The sequence below is a fragment of the Takifugu rubripes genome, chromosome 5, assembly GCF_901000725.2.
Source record: "Takifugu rubripes chromosome 5, fTakRub1.2, whole genome shotgun sequence".
NCBI lineage: Eukaryota > Metazoa > Chordata > Actinopteri > Tetraodontiformes > Tetraodontidae > Takifugu > Takifugu rubripes.
In genome coordinates, this window is record NC_042289.1 from 3,480,116 (window position 1) to 3,493,986 (window position 13,871).

General features: G+C 44.6%; 1 protein-coding gene and 1 long non-coding RNA gene across 2 annotated transcripts; one reads left to right on the top strand and one right to left on the bottom strand.

Moving 5' to 3' along the window:
- The first annotated feature begins 352 nt into the window (after positions 1-352).
- On the top strand, positions 353-3,324 carry LOC115249977 (uncharacterized). Its single transcript, XR_003888569.1, has 2 exons — positions 353-837; positions 2,721-3,324. It is a non-coding gene; the product is annotated as an uncharacterized lncRNA (long non-coding RNA).
- Positions 3,325-3,909: 585 nt separating this feature from the next.
- On the bottom strand, positions 3,910-13,351 carry LOC101067009 (homeobox protein Dlx4a-like). Its single transcript, XM_003964396.3, has 3 exons — positions 12,516-13,351; positions 10,157-10,353; positions 3,910-4,905 (listed from the first exon to the last, which is right to left on the bottom strand). Exons 1-3 carry the CDS (start codon positions 12,841-12,843, stop codon positions 4,660-4,662), a joined length of 771 nt encoding a protein of 256 aa, XP_003964445.1. The 5' UTR covers positions 12,844-13,351; the 3' UTR covers positions 3,910-4,659.
- Between the last annotated feature and the right edge of the window lie 520 nt (positions 13,352-13,871).

Genomic DNA, 13,871 nt, shown 5'->3' on the forward strand with positions numbered 1-13,871 from the left:
GGCCCCCGAAGTTCATCGATGAAGTTGTGACGTCCGGGACTCAACATTAACAACAGGGATACGAGCCTTCGCGTTGACGCGGAGTTTTCTGGGTGACTCACAGCGCCCGCGCCTTATAATGGCATATACACGTGCGCGGGAGTGCATGCCGCAGAGGCTGGGGGGAGGCGACGGCGCGGCAGACATTCTGGAGTCTCTGGATGCTAATAACACACCGCTGACATAGAGGGATGGGCGTACGCCGCTTTCATGTGGCACACGGTTGGAAAGTAGGAGGTGTGCAAGTGTGCGTCTGCATGCGCGCCATCAACTAGACCCACAGATTAGCCAGCAAAAAGAGGGCGCAATGGCGAAGGAAATGAAGAGATGCTGCTAAACAACGTTGCCAGCTCGACCCACAATTCCTGAATGCGAGTCGGGTCAGCGCTCCTGACTCAGATGAGTCTAATTATATGGTTCTTGAGTGTCAGGAGCTCTCGTGCTCATTGGCAACGTGAACTTCTCGATGACCTTGATAACCGCGTACAGCAGTGGAGCTCAGAAGTCAGGGAAGCCCCCCGGGCCACTGATCCACCAGGACGCCGTTCCTGTTCGCTGGGGCTCTCGGCTTCCTGCGCCGGGCCGACTTCAAGGTGTCAAGGAGGAATGTGCGCGAACATAGCGGGAGACAGGAAGACGGGGCCTGACGGAGACTTGTAACAACATGTGACTGGTGATCCGCCGAGGAGAAACAAACCCAAGCTGAAAGGTTCCCAGCGAGGGATCGCTGGAATAAACCCGCAGACGCTGTGGTGGAGGTGATTCCTGCGCCCTCGCACGTCACCAGCACCAGGAAAGGTAGGAATGGGAAGACCGAGGTTGCTGCGAGGGGATGGGATGTGGAACATGGGAGGAAGGTTTCTAACAGTGTAATGAAGGAGGCTGCTCCACGTGCACGTTCCCTGCCTCCAGCCATTATTCACACTCTGAGTCTGGACCCACAGAGATCCGATCGCTGGCTGTGATCTTACACATTTATTCCTGAAATCTAATGAATTTAGAAACATTTGTTAATTAACACACGCACAAACACACACACACACACACTCAATACTGTGCTTCACTAAGCTTCACTAGCGTGTTTTTTTGGCACAGCACGGGTCACATTTAACAACCAAATATAAAGTGACCCCTGATGTTTGCAATTTCTTTTAATTAATGCTTTCTCTCTCTCTCTCTCCATCTCTCTCTCTCTCTCTGTCTGTCTCTCTCTCTCTGTCTGTCTCTCTCTCTCTGTCTGTCTGTCTCTCTCTTGCCACCTCCAGTTTTCTACCTCTGGGAGGTGCATGTTGCCATTTGCCCAGTAGCGAACTAGTTTTACAGCTTTTTTTTGGTTTTGTTTTCCATTTGTGTCCTCCCACAACGTCTTCAGGTTTGCTCACTGCCTCCTCTGTCCCCTCTGCTCCGGCTGGTGCTGCGTCAACTGTAGCAGCATTTCACCTTCCTTTTTTGACGTTTCCACGCTCAAACATGCGGTAATTAGACGTATCGTGGCCACAAAATCGAATCCGTAAATCTGTAAAGTTGCTATTTTTGACACAAATACAGTATTGGTGAAACGACGTTATAACCATCAGAAATCTTGGCTACTGTAGCTCTGCTGTTGCCGTGTGACCTGGAGCCAGTTGCAAGTTTGGGTTGCTGTTGCTAACAGGATTGACCAGCAGGTGGAATAAAGGCGGAAAAGAGGCTTTTAATATTTTCAGCTCTCTTTCCTGGGTTGTCGTTACATTATGCAAATTGGACAGGAGGGCGAGATTGCTGAACTTGTGTGGATGTCGTCGCCCCCCCCCCCCCCCCCACACACACACACACACACACTGAAAATAAACAAGTCTCTGTTAGCAGTTTTGTGCACATGCAGACTTTTCCAATTTGATTTTACTGGCTTTTCAGCAGACAGCGTTGCGTGGTCATGCTCCCTCTCACCACAGCGGCCTTTCATCCACTTCATTAAGACAATGCTACGTGTGAGACGTCTGCGGAGCAAAGTGTTCCATAAAACTCCACCGTGTACCTGACCAGAAGCAACAGGATGCATCTCCAAGTAGCAGATTCAATTAGTCAGGGCCGCCTGAAAATTCCAGCGTCTGGTTTTACAGAAAGAGCTTTTTGATCGCTGTTGGGGGTCCAGGCCAGAAGATCGCACGAGTTCTTCTGACGTGCGCAGGAGAAGTTATCGTGTATCACGTGTCTTTTATTGTTAGATTCTCATCAAGATGTTCAGCTGCAGACTGATGAGGGATTATTGCTTCTGCCAACAACATTCACTAGGTTCAATTCTTTATTCTTATTGGTGTACAGCAGCTAAAGTGTTGACACACCTCTGAACCGTTACGACATAAATATGCTAAGTCTGATGATTCTGAAACAACTGAGCAAATACAACTCGCAGAACTGTCTGCTGCATCTTTCCAAAATGGAGGCTTCAAGGTTTGGAAACGACTAGAAGTTGCAATATTTTTATATACTGGTCTAAATGTTTGAAAAATGTCATTTAAAATAATTATTTTTCAGTTTGTCATTCTGAGTGTAGAGTTCATTGATTGGCCCAAGTTGACTAAGCTCCTAAATGGCCAACTGCTACATGTTGCCCATTGTGGACGACATGAAAAGCTCTGGGTACTCATTATTCTCACAACAATTACACAACTCTGAAGTACATGTATGCATTTAAAAAGGCTGAAGAGCTGCTGCGTTTGAGAAGACAAGAAAGGGACAACACAAGACCACGATGACGCCTCTTGAATGGAGATAATCTTCCCCCACCAGTGAAGGAAGAAGGAAGTCCTCGACACAGGAAGTCAGGTAGAGGCTCTAAGATCAGATGGGAGGACGTTACCCGGTCAAATGCTCCGTCTCCACCTCTCCAGAAGGATGTGGATAGTTTTCTGTCCATGGAATGAAGGAAGGAGGAGCAGCAACTGTTTCTATTTATGTTGTGATATCCAGCACGGCACAGGAACCAAAACCCAACCAATCAATTAGTAGCGAAAGGAATCCAATTTGATGTAATCCACTACTCATACTGCCTGAACAGCCCAAGGCAACGAAATATTCCCTCGACTGACAATTACAGATAATTACCCCGTCGCAGCGAAAGCCTTATTTTACAAGCTGCGTCCTAAATTACCCATAATTGACACAGTCCTTCAAAAAAATAAAAAAAATCATTGATGCTGGTTGACCTTTTTTTTTGCTTTTCCAGATGTTTGTAAAAGATGTGAGTGATTTATGGAGAGAAAATGGCTCCAGGGAGAGGAAATAAACCACTTAACAAATGGCTAAAAACTATATTTAACATGAGGTGGTGAATGTCAAAAACAAATAATAGCTGAGTGGACAGTGAAACAATGCATTTTATGTGGGGACATATTTTGGGGGGGGGACACCCTCATTTGAAAACTATAATATACACCAAGGTGGACGATGCTTCATTCTGTCTGTGCGTTCTTTTTGATGAATCCCTCCAAATAGAACAAAAAAACAAGCCTAACTTTCAGGACATTGACAATCCCTGACTAAACTACTCTACGCTCTGGCAAACTTAGCTTCCAACCAGCCTCACGGGTGAGCTGGACCACCTCTCGTCTTGTAAAAATCCCCTAAAAGTCACCGTTCCAATAATGTGTCGGAGATTTCATCCCTGTCCTCTGATAACGGGACAATATCAACCACATCTGAAGACTATGACCAGCAGTTTATGCTGGAATTTGCTGATATTTTCTTCCTCCGGTTCGATGAAAGTGGAAAAGCGCAGGCGTCTGTTACCCTCTCGCCTTTGTGGGTACGTGTGCAGTATCTGCAGCACAAGCTCATATTAGCCACCCCGGCTAAAATGTACTACAAGAATTGACATTCAGTAACAGGCAAAGGGAATAGCAAAATAACTTTAATCCATGGAATGAAGTAAAATGACAGATTACAAATTAAAGCACGAAACCCCATAATTTCCTTTCTCTGAAACTCGGAACATAACAAATCAGGCCGGCGAACTCAGATGTGGCTTATTTGCATCTCGGACAGAAACGTTTGTGGCTGGAAAGCTGGATTCTAACCGGCCCCACCTTCATCCTGCCGCCGCCCCGCCGTATCTGATTGGCCAGAGTTCAGCGCTCGGTCAGCGTTACAGTCACATGGGTAGAGTTGGAAAAGAGAAGGCAGGAGCGCCAGTCAGAGGCAGAGCAAAGCCGTGTCATTATGGGATGTGGGTGTTGGGGGGACCAAAAAGCTCGATGTCATTCGTTCGCCCAGTATTTACAGGAAGCTGATTCCAGATGTGAGTCAGGTGGTTGGTTCCTCGAGACGATGGGCTGCTTCCCTGCTAAAAGGACGCTAACTCCATACAAACAGGTTATTGCATTGTTAAAAGCCCCGAAATAAAGAAAATTCAAGCTTTTTCCATACTTCAACACGTTTCTGCTTTGTTGTGTTATTGTTGTTATTGTTGCCCGCAGAGTGGTCCAACCAGGTCAATAATGGATATACCGTTCACACACCCTAACCCTGTCTGAGCCTAACCCTAACCTACGCAAACACACACAGAAACACACACACACACCCATGCACCAACAGTATATCCATTACTTCATCTTAAATATGTTTTCTCCTTCTCGGCTCTCACATCATCTGAGTCCTCGGCATGGAATCCTGTTGGTGTCCAGGGTACCAGTGAGCAAAATTGTTCATGTATCCTCCCGAGTGCACCGGCGCCCCTTTGGTGGCCATGCTGATGTCCCACAGCGAGCATGGCGAGGAGGAGGACGGCGGAGGTGGGGGGGCAAGGTGTTCTCCTTCAAGTCCACATGGCCCGTTCTTCATGATCTTCTTGTATTTGGATCTTTTATTTTGGAACCATATCTTCACCTGGATGTAGGCAGAGAGAGAAAAGAGAGAAGAATTAGAAATGACAATATCACCATCTGATGTTGGACAGCGAAAAAAGGTGAAGTTACACATTCACGTCCAATAATAAGAACTGTAATCATTTTATTTATAGGTGCCTTTCAGGACACTGAAGATAAGAGTTCCAAAAAGGTGAAAAGTGAAAATAACAAACAAGACTGAAACAGGCATAAAATATAAAGCAAACTATAAAAAAAAAAAAGTCTGTGCATCTGAAAATAAGTTGAGGTCAAAGGGTCAGTGTACAGAGTGGGAGACACTGATGGCTTCTCAACCATTTGAGTGTCCAACCACCATCAGAGGTCAGATCTGATCATGCTGAATTACAGCCGGCAAAACCAACAAATGCCATCTTTTTGGGACGCTACCTTGGTCCAAGTTCGACCCAGAATAAATGAGGTCGTTTCCATTTCTCCTCCCTTTTTTTGATTAAAACATGACTGAATATATAATATCATTTTTCTTTATCCTCCTCTACCTGACTGCTGGTTGGTCTCCGTCTAGACAGACAGGCCAGTTTCATCCAGTTACGGATCCGGTGGCCATAGAAACCAAAAACTCCAACCTGGGGTGACTTTTACTGTTCGTTTATATTCAGGCGCCGTTTGCGTGTGTTTCTATGTGAACTGTGTCATTCAGAAGCGTCTTGTTTTGCACGTTTCACCTTTGATATGGAGATGACAGAACAATTAGGGCAAACAAGAATCTGAAACCACTGTTTACAAGAAGGCTAATTTATTTACATTGCTACATGTTGTTCCGTACATTCATCCGTTCCTGGAGCTCCCATAATTGCAGAAATCCAACCGACGATCGAACCGAGTGAAATTTAAATTCTGAAGTTAGTGATGAGGATTTTTTAAATGTTGACCAACCACGGGCGTATCTACCTTAAGGAATATCTTTACGGGGAATCAATAGGTCAGAAGAACACAACAGGAGTGTTAATGTTTTTACAGCACCGCTGTAATTAAATACGTCATTCTCAGCTCTTCAAAGGCAGCGACCGCCTGCGTGAGCTCCGTGAACATATTGAGACAACATCTCATAATTCACCTGTGTTGTTATTAACGTAATTACCACTCAGCAGCGCAACACACAAACAGCCTCTCGTGCCAACCGCCACCTCAGCGACCCATGAGCGATCCATCTCTGCAGGCTCCACGTGCACGTTTGTGAGCACGAGTAGGCCTAAATCTGCCTGGAGGACACTCCCTAAACACTTTGTATCCTTCACAGCCCGGCAGAGCTTCGACACATCACACAGCTCAAGAAGGCTTCTTCTATGGGCTGATCTCTTGTTAGGGCCACATCCAATAAGTCGATTTTTCTGTTTCTTAGAACCACCAAAAAGACAGAATGGAAATAAAATAATCTGCAAAAAATGACTGAGAAAACCCACCGACGAATCCCATCCTGAAGTTCACGTCCTCAGAGGAAATTCATGAATTTGTGCTGCTTTTGGGTTTTTAATCTCACGGAAAGAATGTTCCAGGTTCCACGTCGGTTGAGTGGAGACTTAATTGTGTGACTGAATGGGGTGCATGTGTTTTTGCTGCATACTGAGTACCAAAATCCAAACTCCACCAGCTAAGGGAGCAACGTTTAGGTTAGGGTAGGGGATGTGTGTGTCTAATAAAAGCTGCAACCTTAAAAACAAGTTGAACAGTTTGAATCTGCGACTGTTTCCGATGTTGAACACACAGGCTCCATATCTACACTGACAATTATCCCCTTGTAGAAAAGGCCTTGATCTTAAACGGCTCTCGATACTGTATATGAGGAATTAGCCTCCGAGCTACAGATGGACGCCTGTCAGGTTCGCTCAATCAACAGCTCGACGACTTAATGCAGCTTCACTGAGAGAAATGTGGCGAGAAGCCTCAGCTGCAATTATCAGTTTCATATTCCAGCAGCAACACGGAGCTGACAGCTTCCCTAAGAGCGCGAGTAATGACACCGACATTAGCACAGGAGGAGGAGGAGGAGGAGGAAGACTGAGAGGCTGACCAGGTGCTGTGGGTGTGTGAACAGGATACACTACACCAAAGCTTCTTGGCTTAAAAAAAGAGGTATTTTGTGAAGAATTTCAGAAGTAAAAGGCTTCCATGTGGTGGCAGTATGGCCTCTGTACGTGTGTGTGTGTGTGTGTGTGCGTGTGTGTGAGTTGTGCTACGTGCAGTTTCTCAGTTACGTCTGGGAACATTAGCAGCCCTGATTGATAGCGGTCAGCGTTGGCCGCCAGCCTAATGGTGTGGAGGCCGGACAGAGACGTAGCGTGCGATCACTATCTGAGAGTGTGTGTTTGTTTCCGTCTGTATGAAAGTGCACACGCGTCGCACAAGTTCGCGCCCCTTTACGTTAGCTGCAGCATACATGTGGAGCCGCGTGTGATTATACTGAATTTACGCTGAAGGAAACATGGGTGTATTCACATATGTTGCAGCAAAAACTTCCGTTTTGCTGAGCGAGATCCCACCTCAGGGTTCAAGGCGGCCTGGAAAGTCCTCTGCCGTCCTGCACCGCGACCAATTACATTCAGAATTTTTCCTTGAGACAATGAAATCTTGTGAAATGTTCGTTAACAAATCCTCACGATTGAAAACAGCCTAAAACAAAGCGACGGTGTGTGAAGCCAGTATGTTTCAACTACAAGCCTGGAAAATGTCACTCATTTATCAACTGCCTGGATGCCTCGTACAAAAAAAAAAAGGCTGCCCTTGAATTCCAGGTCTAATAAGCAGTCTGGAGAATCATGTAACTGTCACAGTGGATATTAGCCAATGTAAACCATCATTAATTACTTTAACTACCCTGTTCGGATCACTTTTTTTTTTAACCCACATTAGTTAGAAGCGTTAGCTTAGTCATGGCCGTTATATAGAAATTAATTTTCAGTTGATCCCGACCAATGATGGAGTGTGTAATCATTGAAATCAGGGTTGGGCCGCTGCCGTGCAAGCTAACAGCATCCACCCAGTAGTTTCACCTAAGAGCGCTAATTAGAGTGTTTTATTTATTTAACACTACTAAAGCCAAACTGCTGAAGAACTGGGGTGTGTTTTCAATGGGGGTTATGAATGAGGCTATTTCTTGGCCTTTCATTCCAACGATCCCAGACTGAGTAGTGGCACTGAACAGAACATATTCTTCAGATTCAGGCCTGTTTTTAGCATTAAGAAAAAACACACAACAGTCCACAACTGGAATATGAACTAACCCAAAAGATTTCTGAGCGGGAAAAATGTGGGAAATCATTTTCATAACATCGCCACCAGAGATCTCTCATCCTCCCCCAACGAGGGCTTAAGAAAGTAAACGAATCCCCTTAGAAGATCGACGCTAAGTGTCTGCATCTTACGTAGCCCACAAAAATGTGTGTGTATCCCTCAAAATGCTGCCGCTGATCCTTTAATTGCGCTTGAGTCTTTTACACACTGACATACTGCAACGGCTGCAACACGACTGCTTTCCCTGTCAAAAACACACAAAGAAGAGACGCCGCTTCTCTGGTGGCTAGCCATGCGTCAGAGGAACACTCACACACACACACACACACACAATTCTATATGGGGTATATCTATTTTTTATTCTCTCTCTCTGTATTTAATGTCTATGTGTGGTGTCAATCAGTGGATTCAGGGGATGAGTGTGGTTATGAGAGGTCGCGAGTTAAACCCATACTTGTTAGCAAACTGTCTCGACGGCAGCAGAAACAGCGTAGCTAAAATGGAAATGAACCCATCAGTGTTTGCTGTATTAATACCCCAGCGTCACCATTTAAGGTTGTCTACATTTGGTGTGTGTGTTTGTGTGTGTGTGGGGGGGGGGGGTTGTTTGCTGGATTTGACAATAAAAGGCTTGGGATTTGGAACCAACACAGCGCTATTGATGATGAGTTTTTGGCGCACGTCTGAACCCAGCAGGCACGTGCAGGCTGCCTTCTTGACACACACACACACACACACACACACACACACACACACACACACACACACACACACACACACACACACACACACACTGTTGTGTTAAACTGGGACCTTTAAGGCTTCATTATAATGCAGGCTGGGAGAGAGAACCAGGCTCCTTCAGCAACATCTGTTGCCTAAATAGCTGCATGCATCTAGTTTAAATTCACAATGGTAAAATCCCTCCTTCACTGTCTCCGTGCTTTAGTTTTGTTTCTTTAAAAAAAAAAGAATTAAAAAAGAAAATGTCCTTTCTTTGATTTTGCATTGACAATGACAATTAAAAGAAAAAAAAATTCAAAATGATGAAGGCCTGAAACACAATCTCTACGATTGTAAAATAAGATGACTGTAAATGTGCGACGTTATAAACGTCACATTTACAGTCATCAAATTTTGATTATCCTGTCTTGTGTTTTTATATCTACAACATTTAACTGCTGGGCCTTTTTTCTTTATCCAAATAAACACAGCATACTAATTGCCTTGGTTACATTGGCTATATAATCTGTTAACGCAGCATAGATTAAAGCAAACAAATTCCTTGTACAGTATATAATTACTTGGCAATTAACTGTAATTTTCATTCGGATCAATACCCAGTTATTGGACATTCCAGCTTTGAACAACAGAAAAAAAAACGGCAGTAATTTCATTTACTGTCTCGCTGCTGAGGTTGATCCTGTTTTAATGAGGAAGAAAAGAATAAACGACAAAAACAAAGAAAAAGAAAACACCAAAAGACTGAAGGGATTCAGCTCATGTGAGGCTCACTCAGTCCATCACCGAACTGTTCTGGTTCTGGGGTGAGAAATGCGTTCTGAAACCGGACCGCGAACAATGAAGCGGCTCTGGAGCGAGTGTTTTTAATTAGGAGGGCTGTGTTCTTCTGCCCTGAGATGATAATGGCGGAGGTGCCTTGCACATGGGTGCAGTGTTTTAAAGTAGCGGTGAATCAGGCAAACCTTGAGTCGGAGCTATTTCTGTGAAGATTCCAGAATTCTGTTAAGATGCCCTGTCAGGGCCATCGGATTCCAACTATCCAACAGTTTCCTGACATCACCGATTCACTTGCAGAGGAAGAACATGATGGTTCTATTGTTTTAGCTCACATTAAACCCGTTGTTCTATCAGGGAAAGTTGACAAAGGTCAGTTGGGCTTTTGAGTAAAAACAGAGAAATGTGTCGCTGGGGTTTATGTTTGAACATAAAAGAGCGGACTGGGGCGTCCGGCACAGTACCTGGGTTTGTGTCAGGCCCAGTTTGGCTGCCAGGTCTGCCCTCTCTGGCAGGGCGAGGTACTGGGTCTGCTGGAAGCGCTGGTTCAGCGCCTGGAGCTGCAGGCTGGAGTAAATGGTGCGGGGTTTCCTGATCTTCTTCCCTTTCCCGTTAAGCCTCACCTCCCCGTTCTCGATCACAGCCGTGGCTTTCTCGTGTTCTGGAGGGAGCAGAACGGAATTCACTGCAAAGATGGGTATCGGTTACAGGCGACAACGCACACGTCCTGCGAGGAGACGCTGTAAGATTCTGCTTGTTTCACTCTATATTGTAAAGATAAACGTATCATTAGTTTTCTAATTTCAATTTAAAGTGAGAGTTCAAACAAAAAAAAGACATTTGAACAAAGAAGCTGCACTTTAGACTCAAAAAAAGAGTCTCAGCTCAGAAGCCATTTTACTTTAGACCCAGAAATGACCCATAAAGTCATAGAATCGTTCCTGTAGCTGCCGCCTAAATGGCTCAAAGGGGTCTTTTAAAGTCACCATGGAGGTTTTAGCGTGATCCTTTCAGTTGGAAAGTGCATATGGAGACACGAATAGATGGAATATGTGAATCTATTGCAGGTGAGCTGCAGTTGTGTTGTGGACCTGGATCACATGACCTGTTGCTCAGACAGACCAGAGTATCGTTCATCAAGCCTCTAGTTTAGGTTCCTGTGGAGAACCTGTGGAGAACTGACCATGGCTGCTTATGGAGGAGTGGTGCCTATATTTACTCCAGTGCTGTATGGATACTCAATTTGGACGATTTCCACTACTTAAATAATTGAATAATTGCCTTTTGGGGGGGCAACTATTGCCCCTTTCTCCACTAGACCTATACATCAGACTCAGTTTAAATGAATTCTTGATTAACAACATTAAAAGAAAAATTATTTTCACTAGTAAAATATGCTGGCTAAACTCATTAAAATGTATATATTTAGGTTAAATTCTTCCACTTATTCCGATATGCATTTTATATGGAAAATTATTTCCAATACAAGGAAAAAACTATCAATATATCTGTCAGTTTGTAACTTTTATCAGGAACTTAAAAGGAAACTGATCATGTAAATGGATTAACTGCATTGACTGTTTTTTACGTATAATGGGGAAAGGGGGGGGAAAACCAATGTATTAAGTTCAGAAATATATAAAAAAAAATAAGCTGAAGAGAAGAGTCTAACATGAGTGAAATGGCTGGGATACAGGTAAAATGATAAATCTTTGTTCTGTCCAGAGAGGTTCAGTTTACAGACAGCTCCCCCGAGCCTTTGTCTGGTTCTCTTTTTTACACTTGTGAGGTTTCACCCACGCTGATCTTTGTTATGACATGAGCAGATAGCCTGCAGTGGCAGCAGAAAACAGCTGCAGACAAGCAGCGGCCTCCCAGGATGAGCCCGTCCTGGACTGGAGAGGCACTTCAGAGGAGCGTCCAAGCTGCTGCAGCAACTTTTCCCATTTTCTGCGGCTCCTTCTCTAAATGTCCACTGAGGTGGGGCTTAAGGGGGCTAATTAATGACCTGCTGATGGGCAAATGCAGAAGCTGGGGAGGAAATGTTCCGTTTGCACAGGGACATTCCCAAATCATCATAAAGATAATAAGCAGGTATGATTGTAAATCAATTGGTTTTCCTTTTTTAATTTTATTTTCCTTTATAATTGTTGTAAAAATGACGTTGTAATGTGGGATTTCCGTCCATGCGACAGTACAAATTCATGTCAAACTCTGGTGAGAGGAGTGCTGCTGTCTTCTGAAGGCGGAGAAAGGCAACAAATAATTTCCCTACATAGCAGATTCATAATTACTGATAGTTGAGTGTCGCTTTATGAGCTGCACAGCTGAGCAAAAGGTTATATCCGACCATTCAGTTTTAGATTTGAAAATGTTAAACTTTTAGTTTTGTCATAAACCATTTAATATAATAATAATAACAATAATAATAACAATACTACTACTACTACTACTACTACTACTACTACTAACAATAATAATAGTAATAATAATAATAATAATAACAATAATAATAATAATAATAATAATAATAATAATAATAATAATAATAATGGGAAACCTGACTTGAGAAACACTCCTCTTTTTTGGTTTGAATGGTTTTGTGGCACGCCTCTGGGCCGCCCGCTGTGGGCCTAAAAGTGTGATTCCACCTCATTTCACCCTGCTAATAGTTCGATTATATATACATATATATTCTTTCCATTTCCAACAGATTTATCGTTTTTAACGAGAATTGATCTAACGTTGTTTAGATCGATTTTAAAGGCAAAAATGCGACTTAAGCAGTTAAAAAAAAAAAACCAAAGCTTGGTTCCAACTTACCCACATCCTCCAGCCTGGTGTGGCCCAGCGCGCCGCCGTGTCCCCCGTGTTGGTAAGGCAGGTAAGGGCCCGGGTGATGCGCGCTCACGGGGCTGTGGTAGGACGGGTATCCCAGCGGGCGCCCGTACGAGGATGCTCCAGAGGAGAAGGGCCCGTCGTGTTGCGGGGGGCCCACGGCGTGCAGACCATGAACCGGGTAGTGGTTGTGGGTCAGGCCGGGCGATACCTGCTGGTGCCCGGGATACCCGTGACCGCCGAACTCCAGAAACGCCGATTTGGACGTATCAGAGGGGACTAAAGTGTCCGACAAAGAACTCATAGTCATCATTGGAGTGGAGGGAGTTGGTCTTCTACGTGAGGAGGGGAAACTATGATTTCCAAGAGGAGCTCATCCTAAATCGACGCACACAGATGTTAAAAAAAAATCAGCAGAGAGAAGTTGGAATTTCCGCAAACTATATGAAGCGGCACTAAATTCTTAAAGATCCAGGTGCAGGACGAACGATGAGCCGCTGGTAACGCAAGTTTTGCAGCGGAGGGGGGGGGCTGCACTACATCCCGACTGAGGGGTCCAGAAACATCAGCGTTCAACACAAGCAACACAAACGGAAGACGCGACGGGCCAGGAACAGGCAAAAACCGCCGACAGACCCAACGGAGACGCCAGTGTTTAGTGTCCTCCCAACCGGGCGCCTTCTCTCTCTCCGTCCCCCCGTCCAAAAACAACCGCCGCCGCTTGTCTCTCTCCCGGCGCTGCGCAGGACTGGCAGCCGTGCACGATCTGACTGTGTTCCTCCTCCCCAGTGCGCGCCGTGCGTCTGAACGCACCGCTCCCTACCTCCACTTGGCACGCACGTAGCCAGCGCGCTCATTGGCTGCGGGCCTCCGCCGTATCACGCAAATCACCGCGCCGACACGCTGCAGCAGTTTTGGCGGCATCGGAGCCCAATTTTCCTCATTTTAACTATTTAAATTTAATTTCACAATCCAGAAATTAAGGGAAAATAGATACTGACATATTTTGGCTTTACGAGAGGGTGGGAAACAGAAATGTAGAGGCCTCTTTCAAATTTAATTCACTTTTATTATCATTGTTGTTTTATTATTTTGATTTCAGGTCCAAAAATGCAGCATTTATTAAAATTTAACTGCCGGAAAAAATAAAAATCAGATAATAAACCAACCATCGTCTTGGACTATAAAAATCCATCTCGGTGTCGAGATCAAGAATTCACACGTTTGATCTTTTTATAGGCTGATATTTGCCTTGAAATTGACTGATATATTGACGCATATTTGGAGAGAATATTGCAGTAATTAGAATACAACCGAAAGGATTGAGGCTATAGGTTAATT

Bases quoted from the DNA above. Each gene is read 5' to 3' on its own strand.
- LOC101067009 (XM_003964396.3), bottom strand. From the start codon at position 12,843: ATGATGACTATGAGTTCTTTGTCGGACACTTTAGTCCCCTCTGATACG. The intron at 10,354-12,515 runs GTAAGTTGGAAC...TGCTCCCTCCAG, and splicing joins CACCAGGCTGGAGGATGTGG to AACACGAGAAAGCCACGGCT. The intron at 4,906-10,156 runs GTACTGTGCCGG...GCCTACATCCAG, and splicing joins TGGGCCTGACACAAACCCAG to GTGAAGATATGGTTCCAAAA.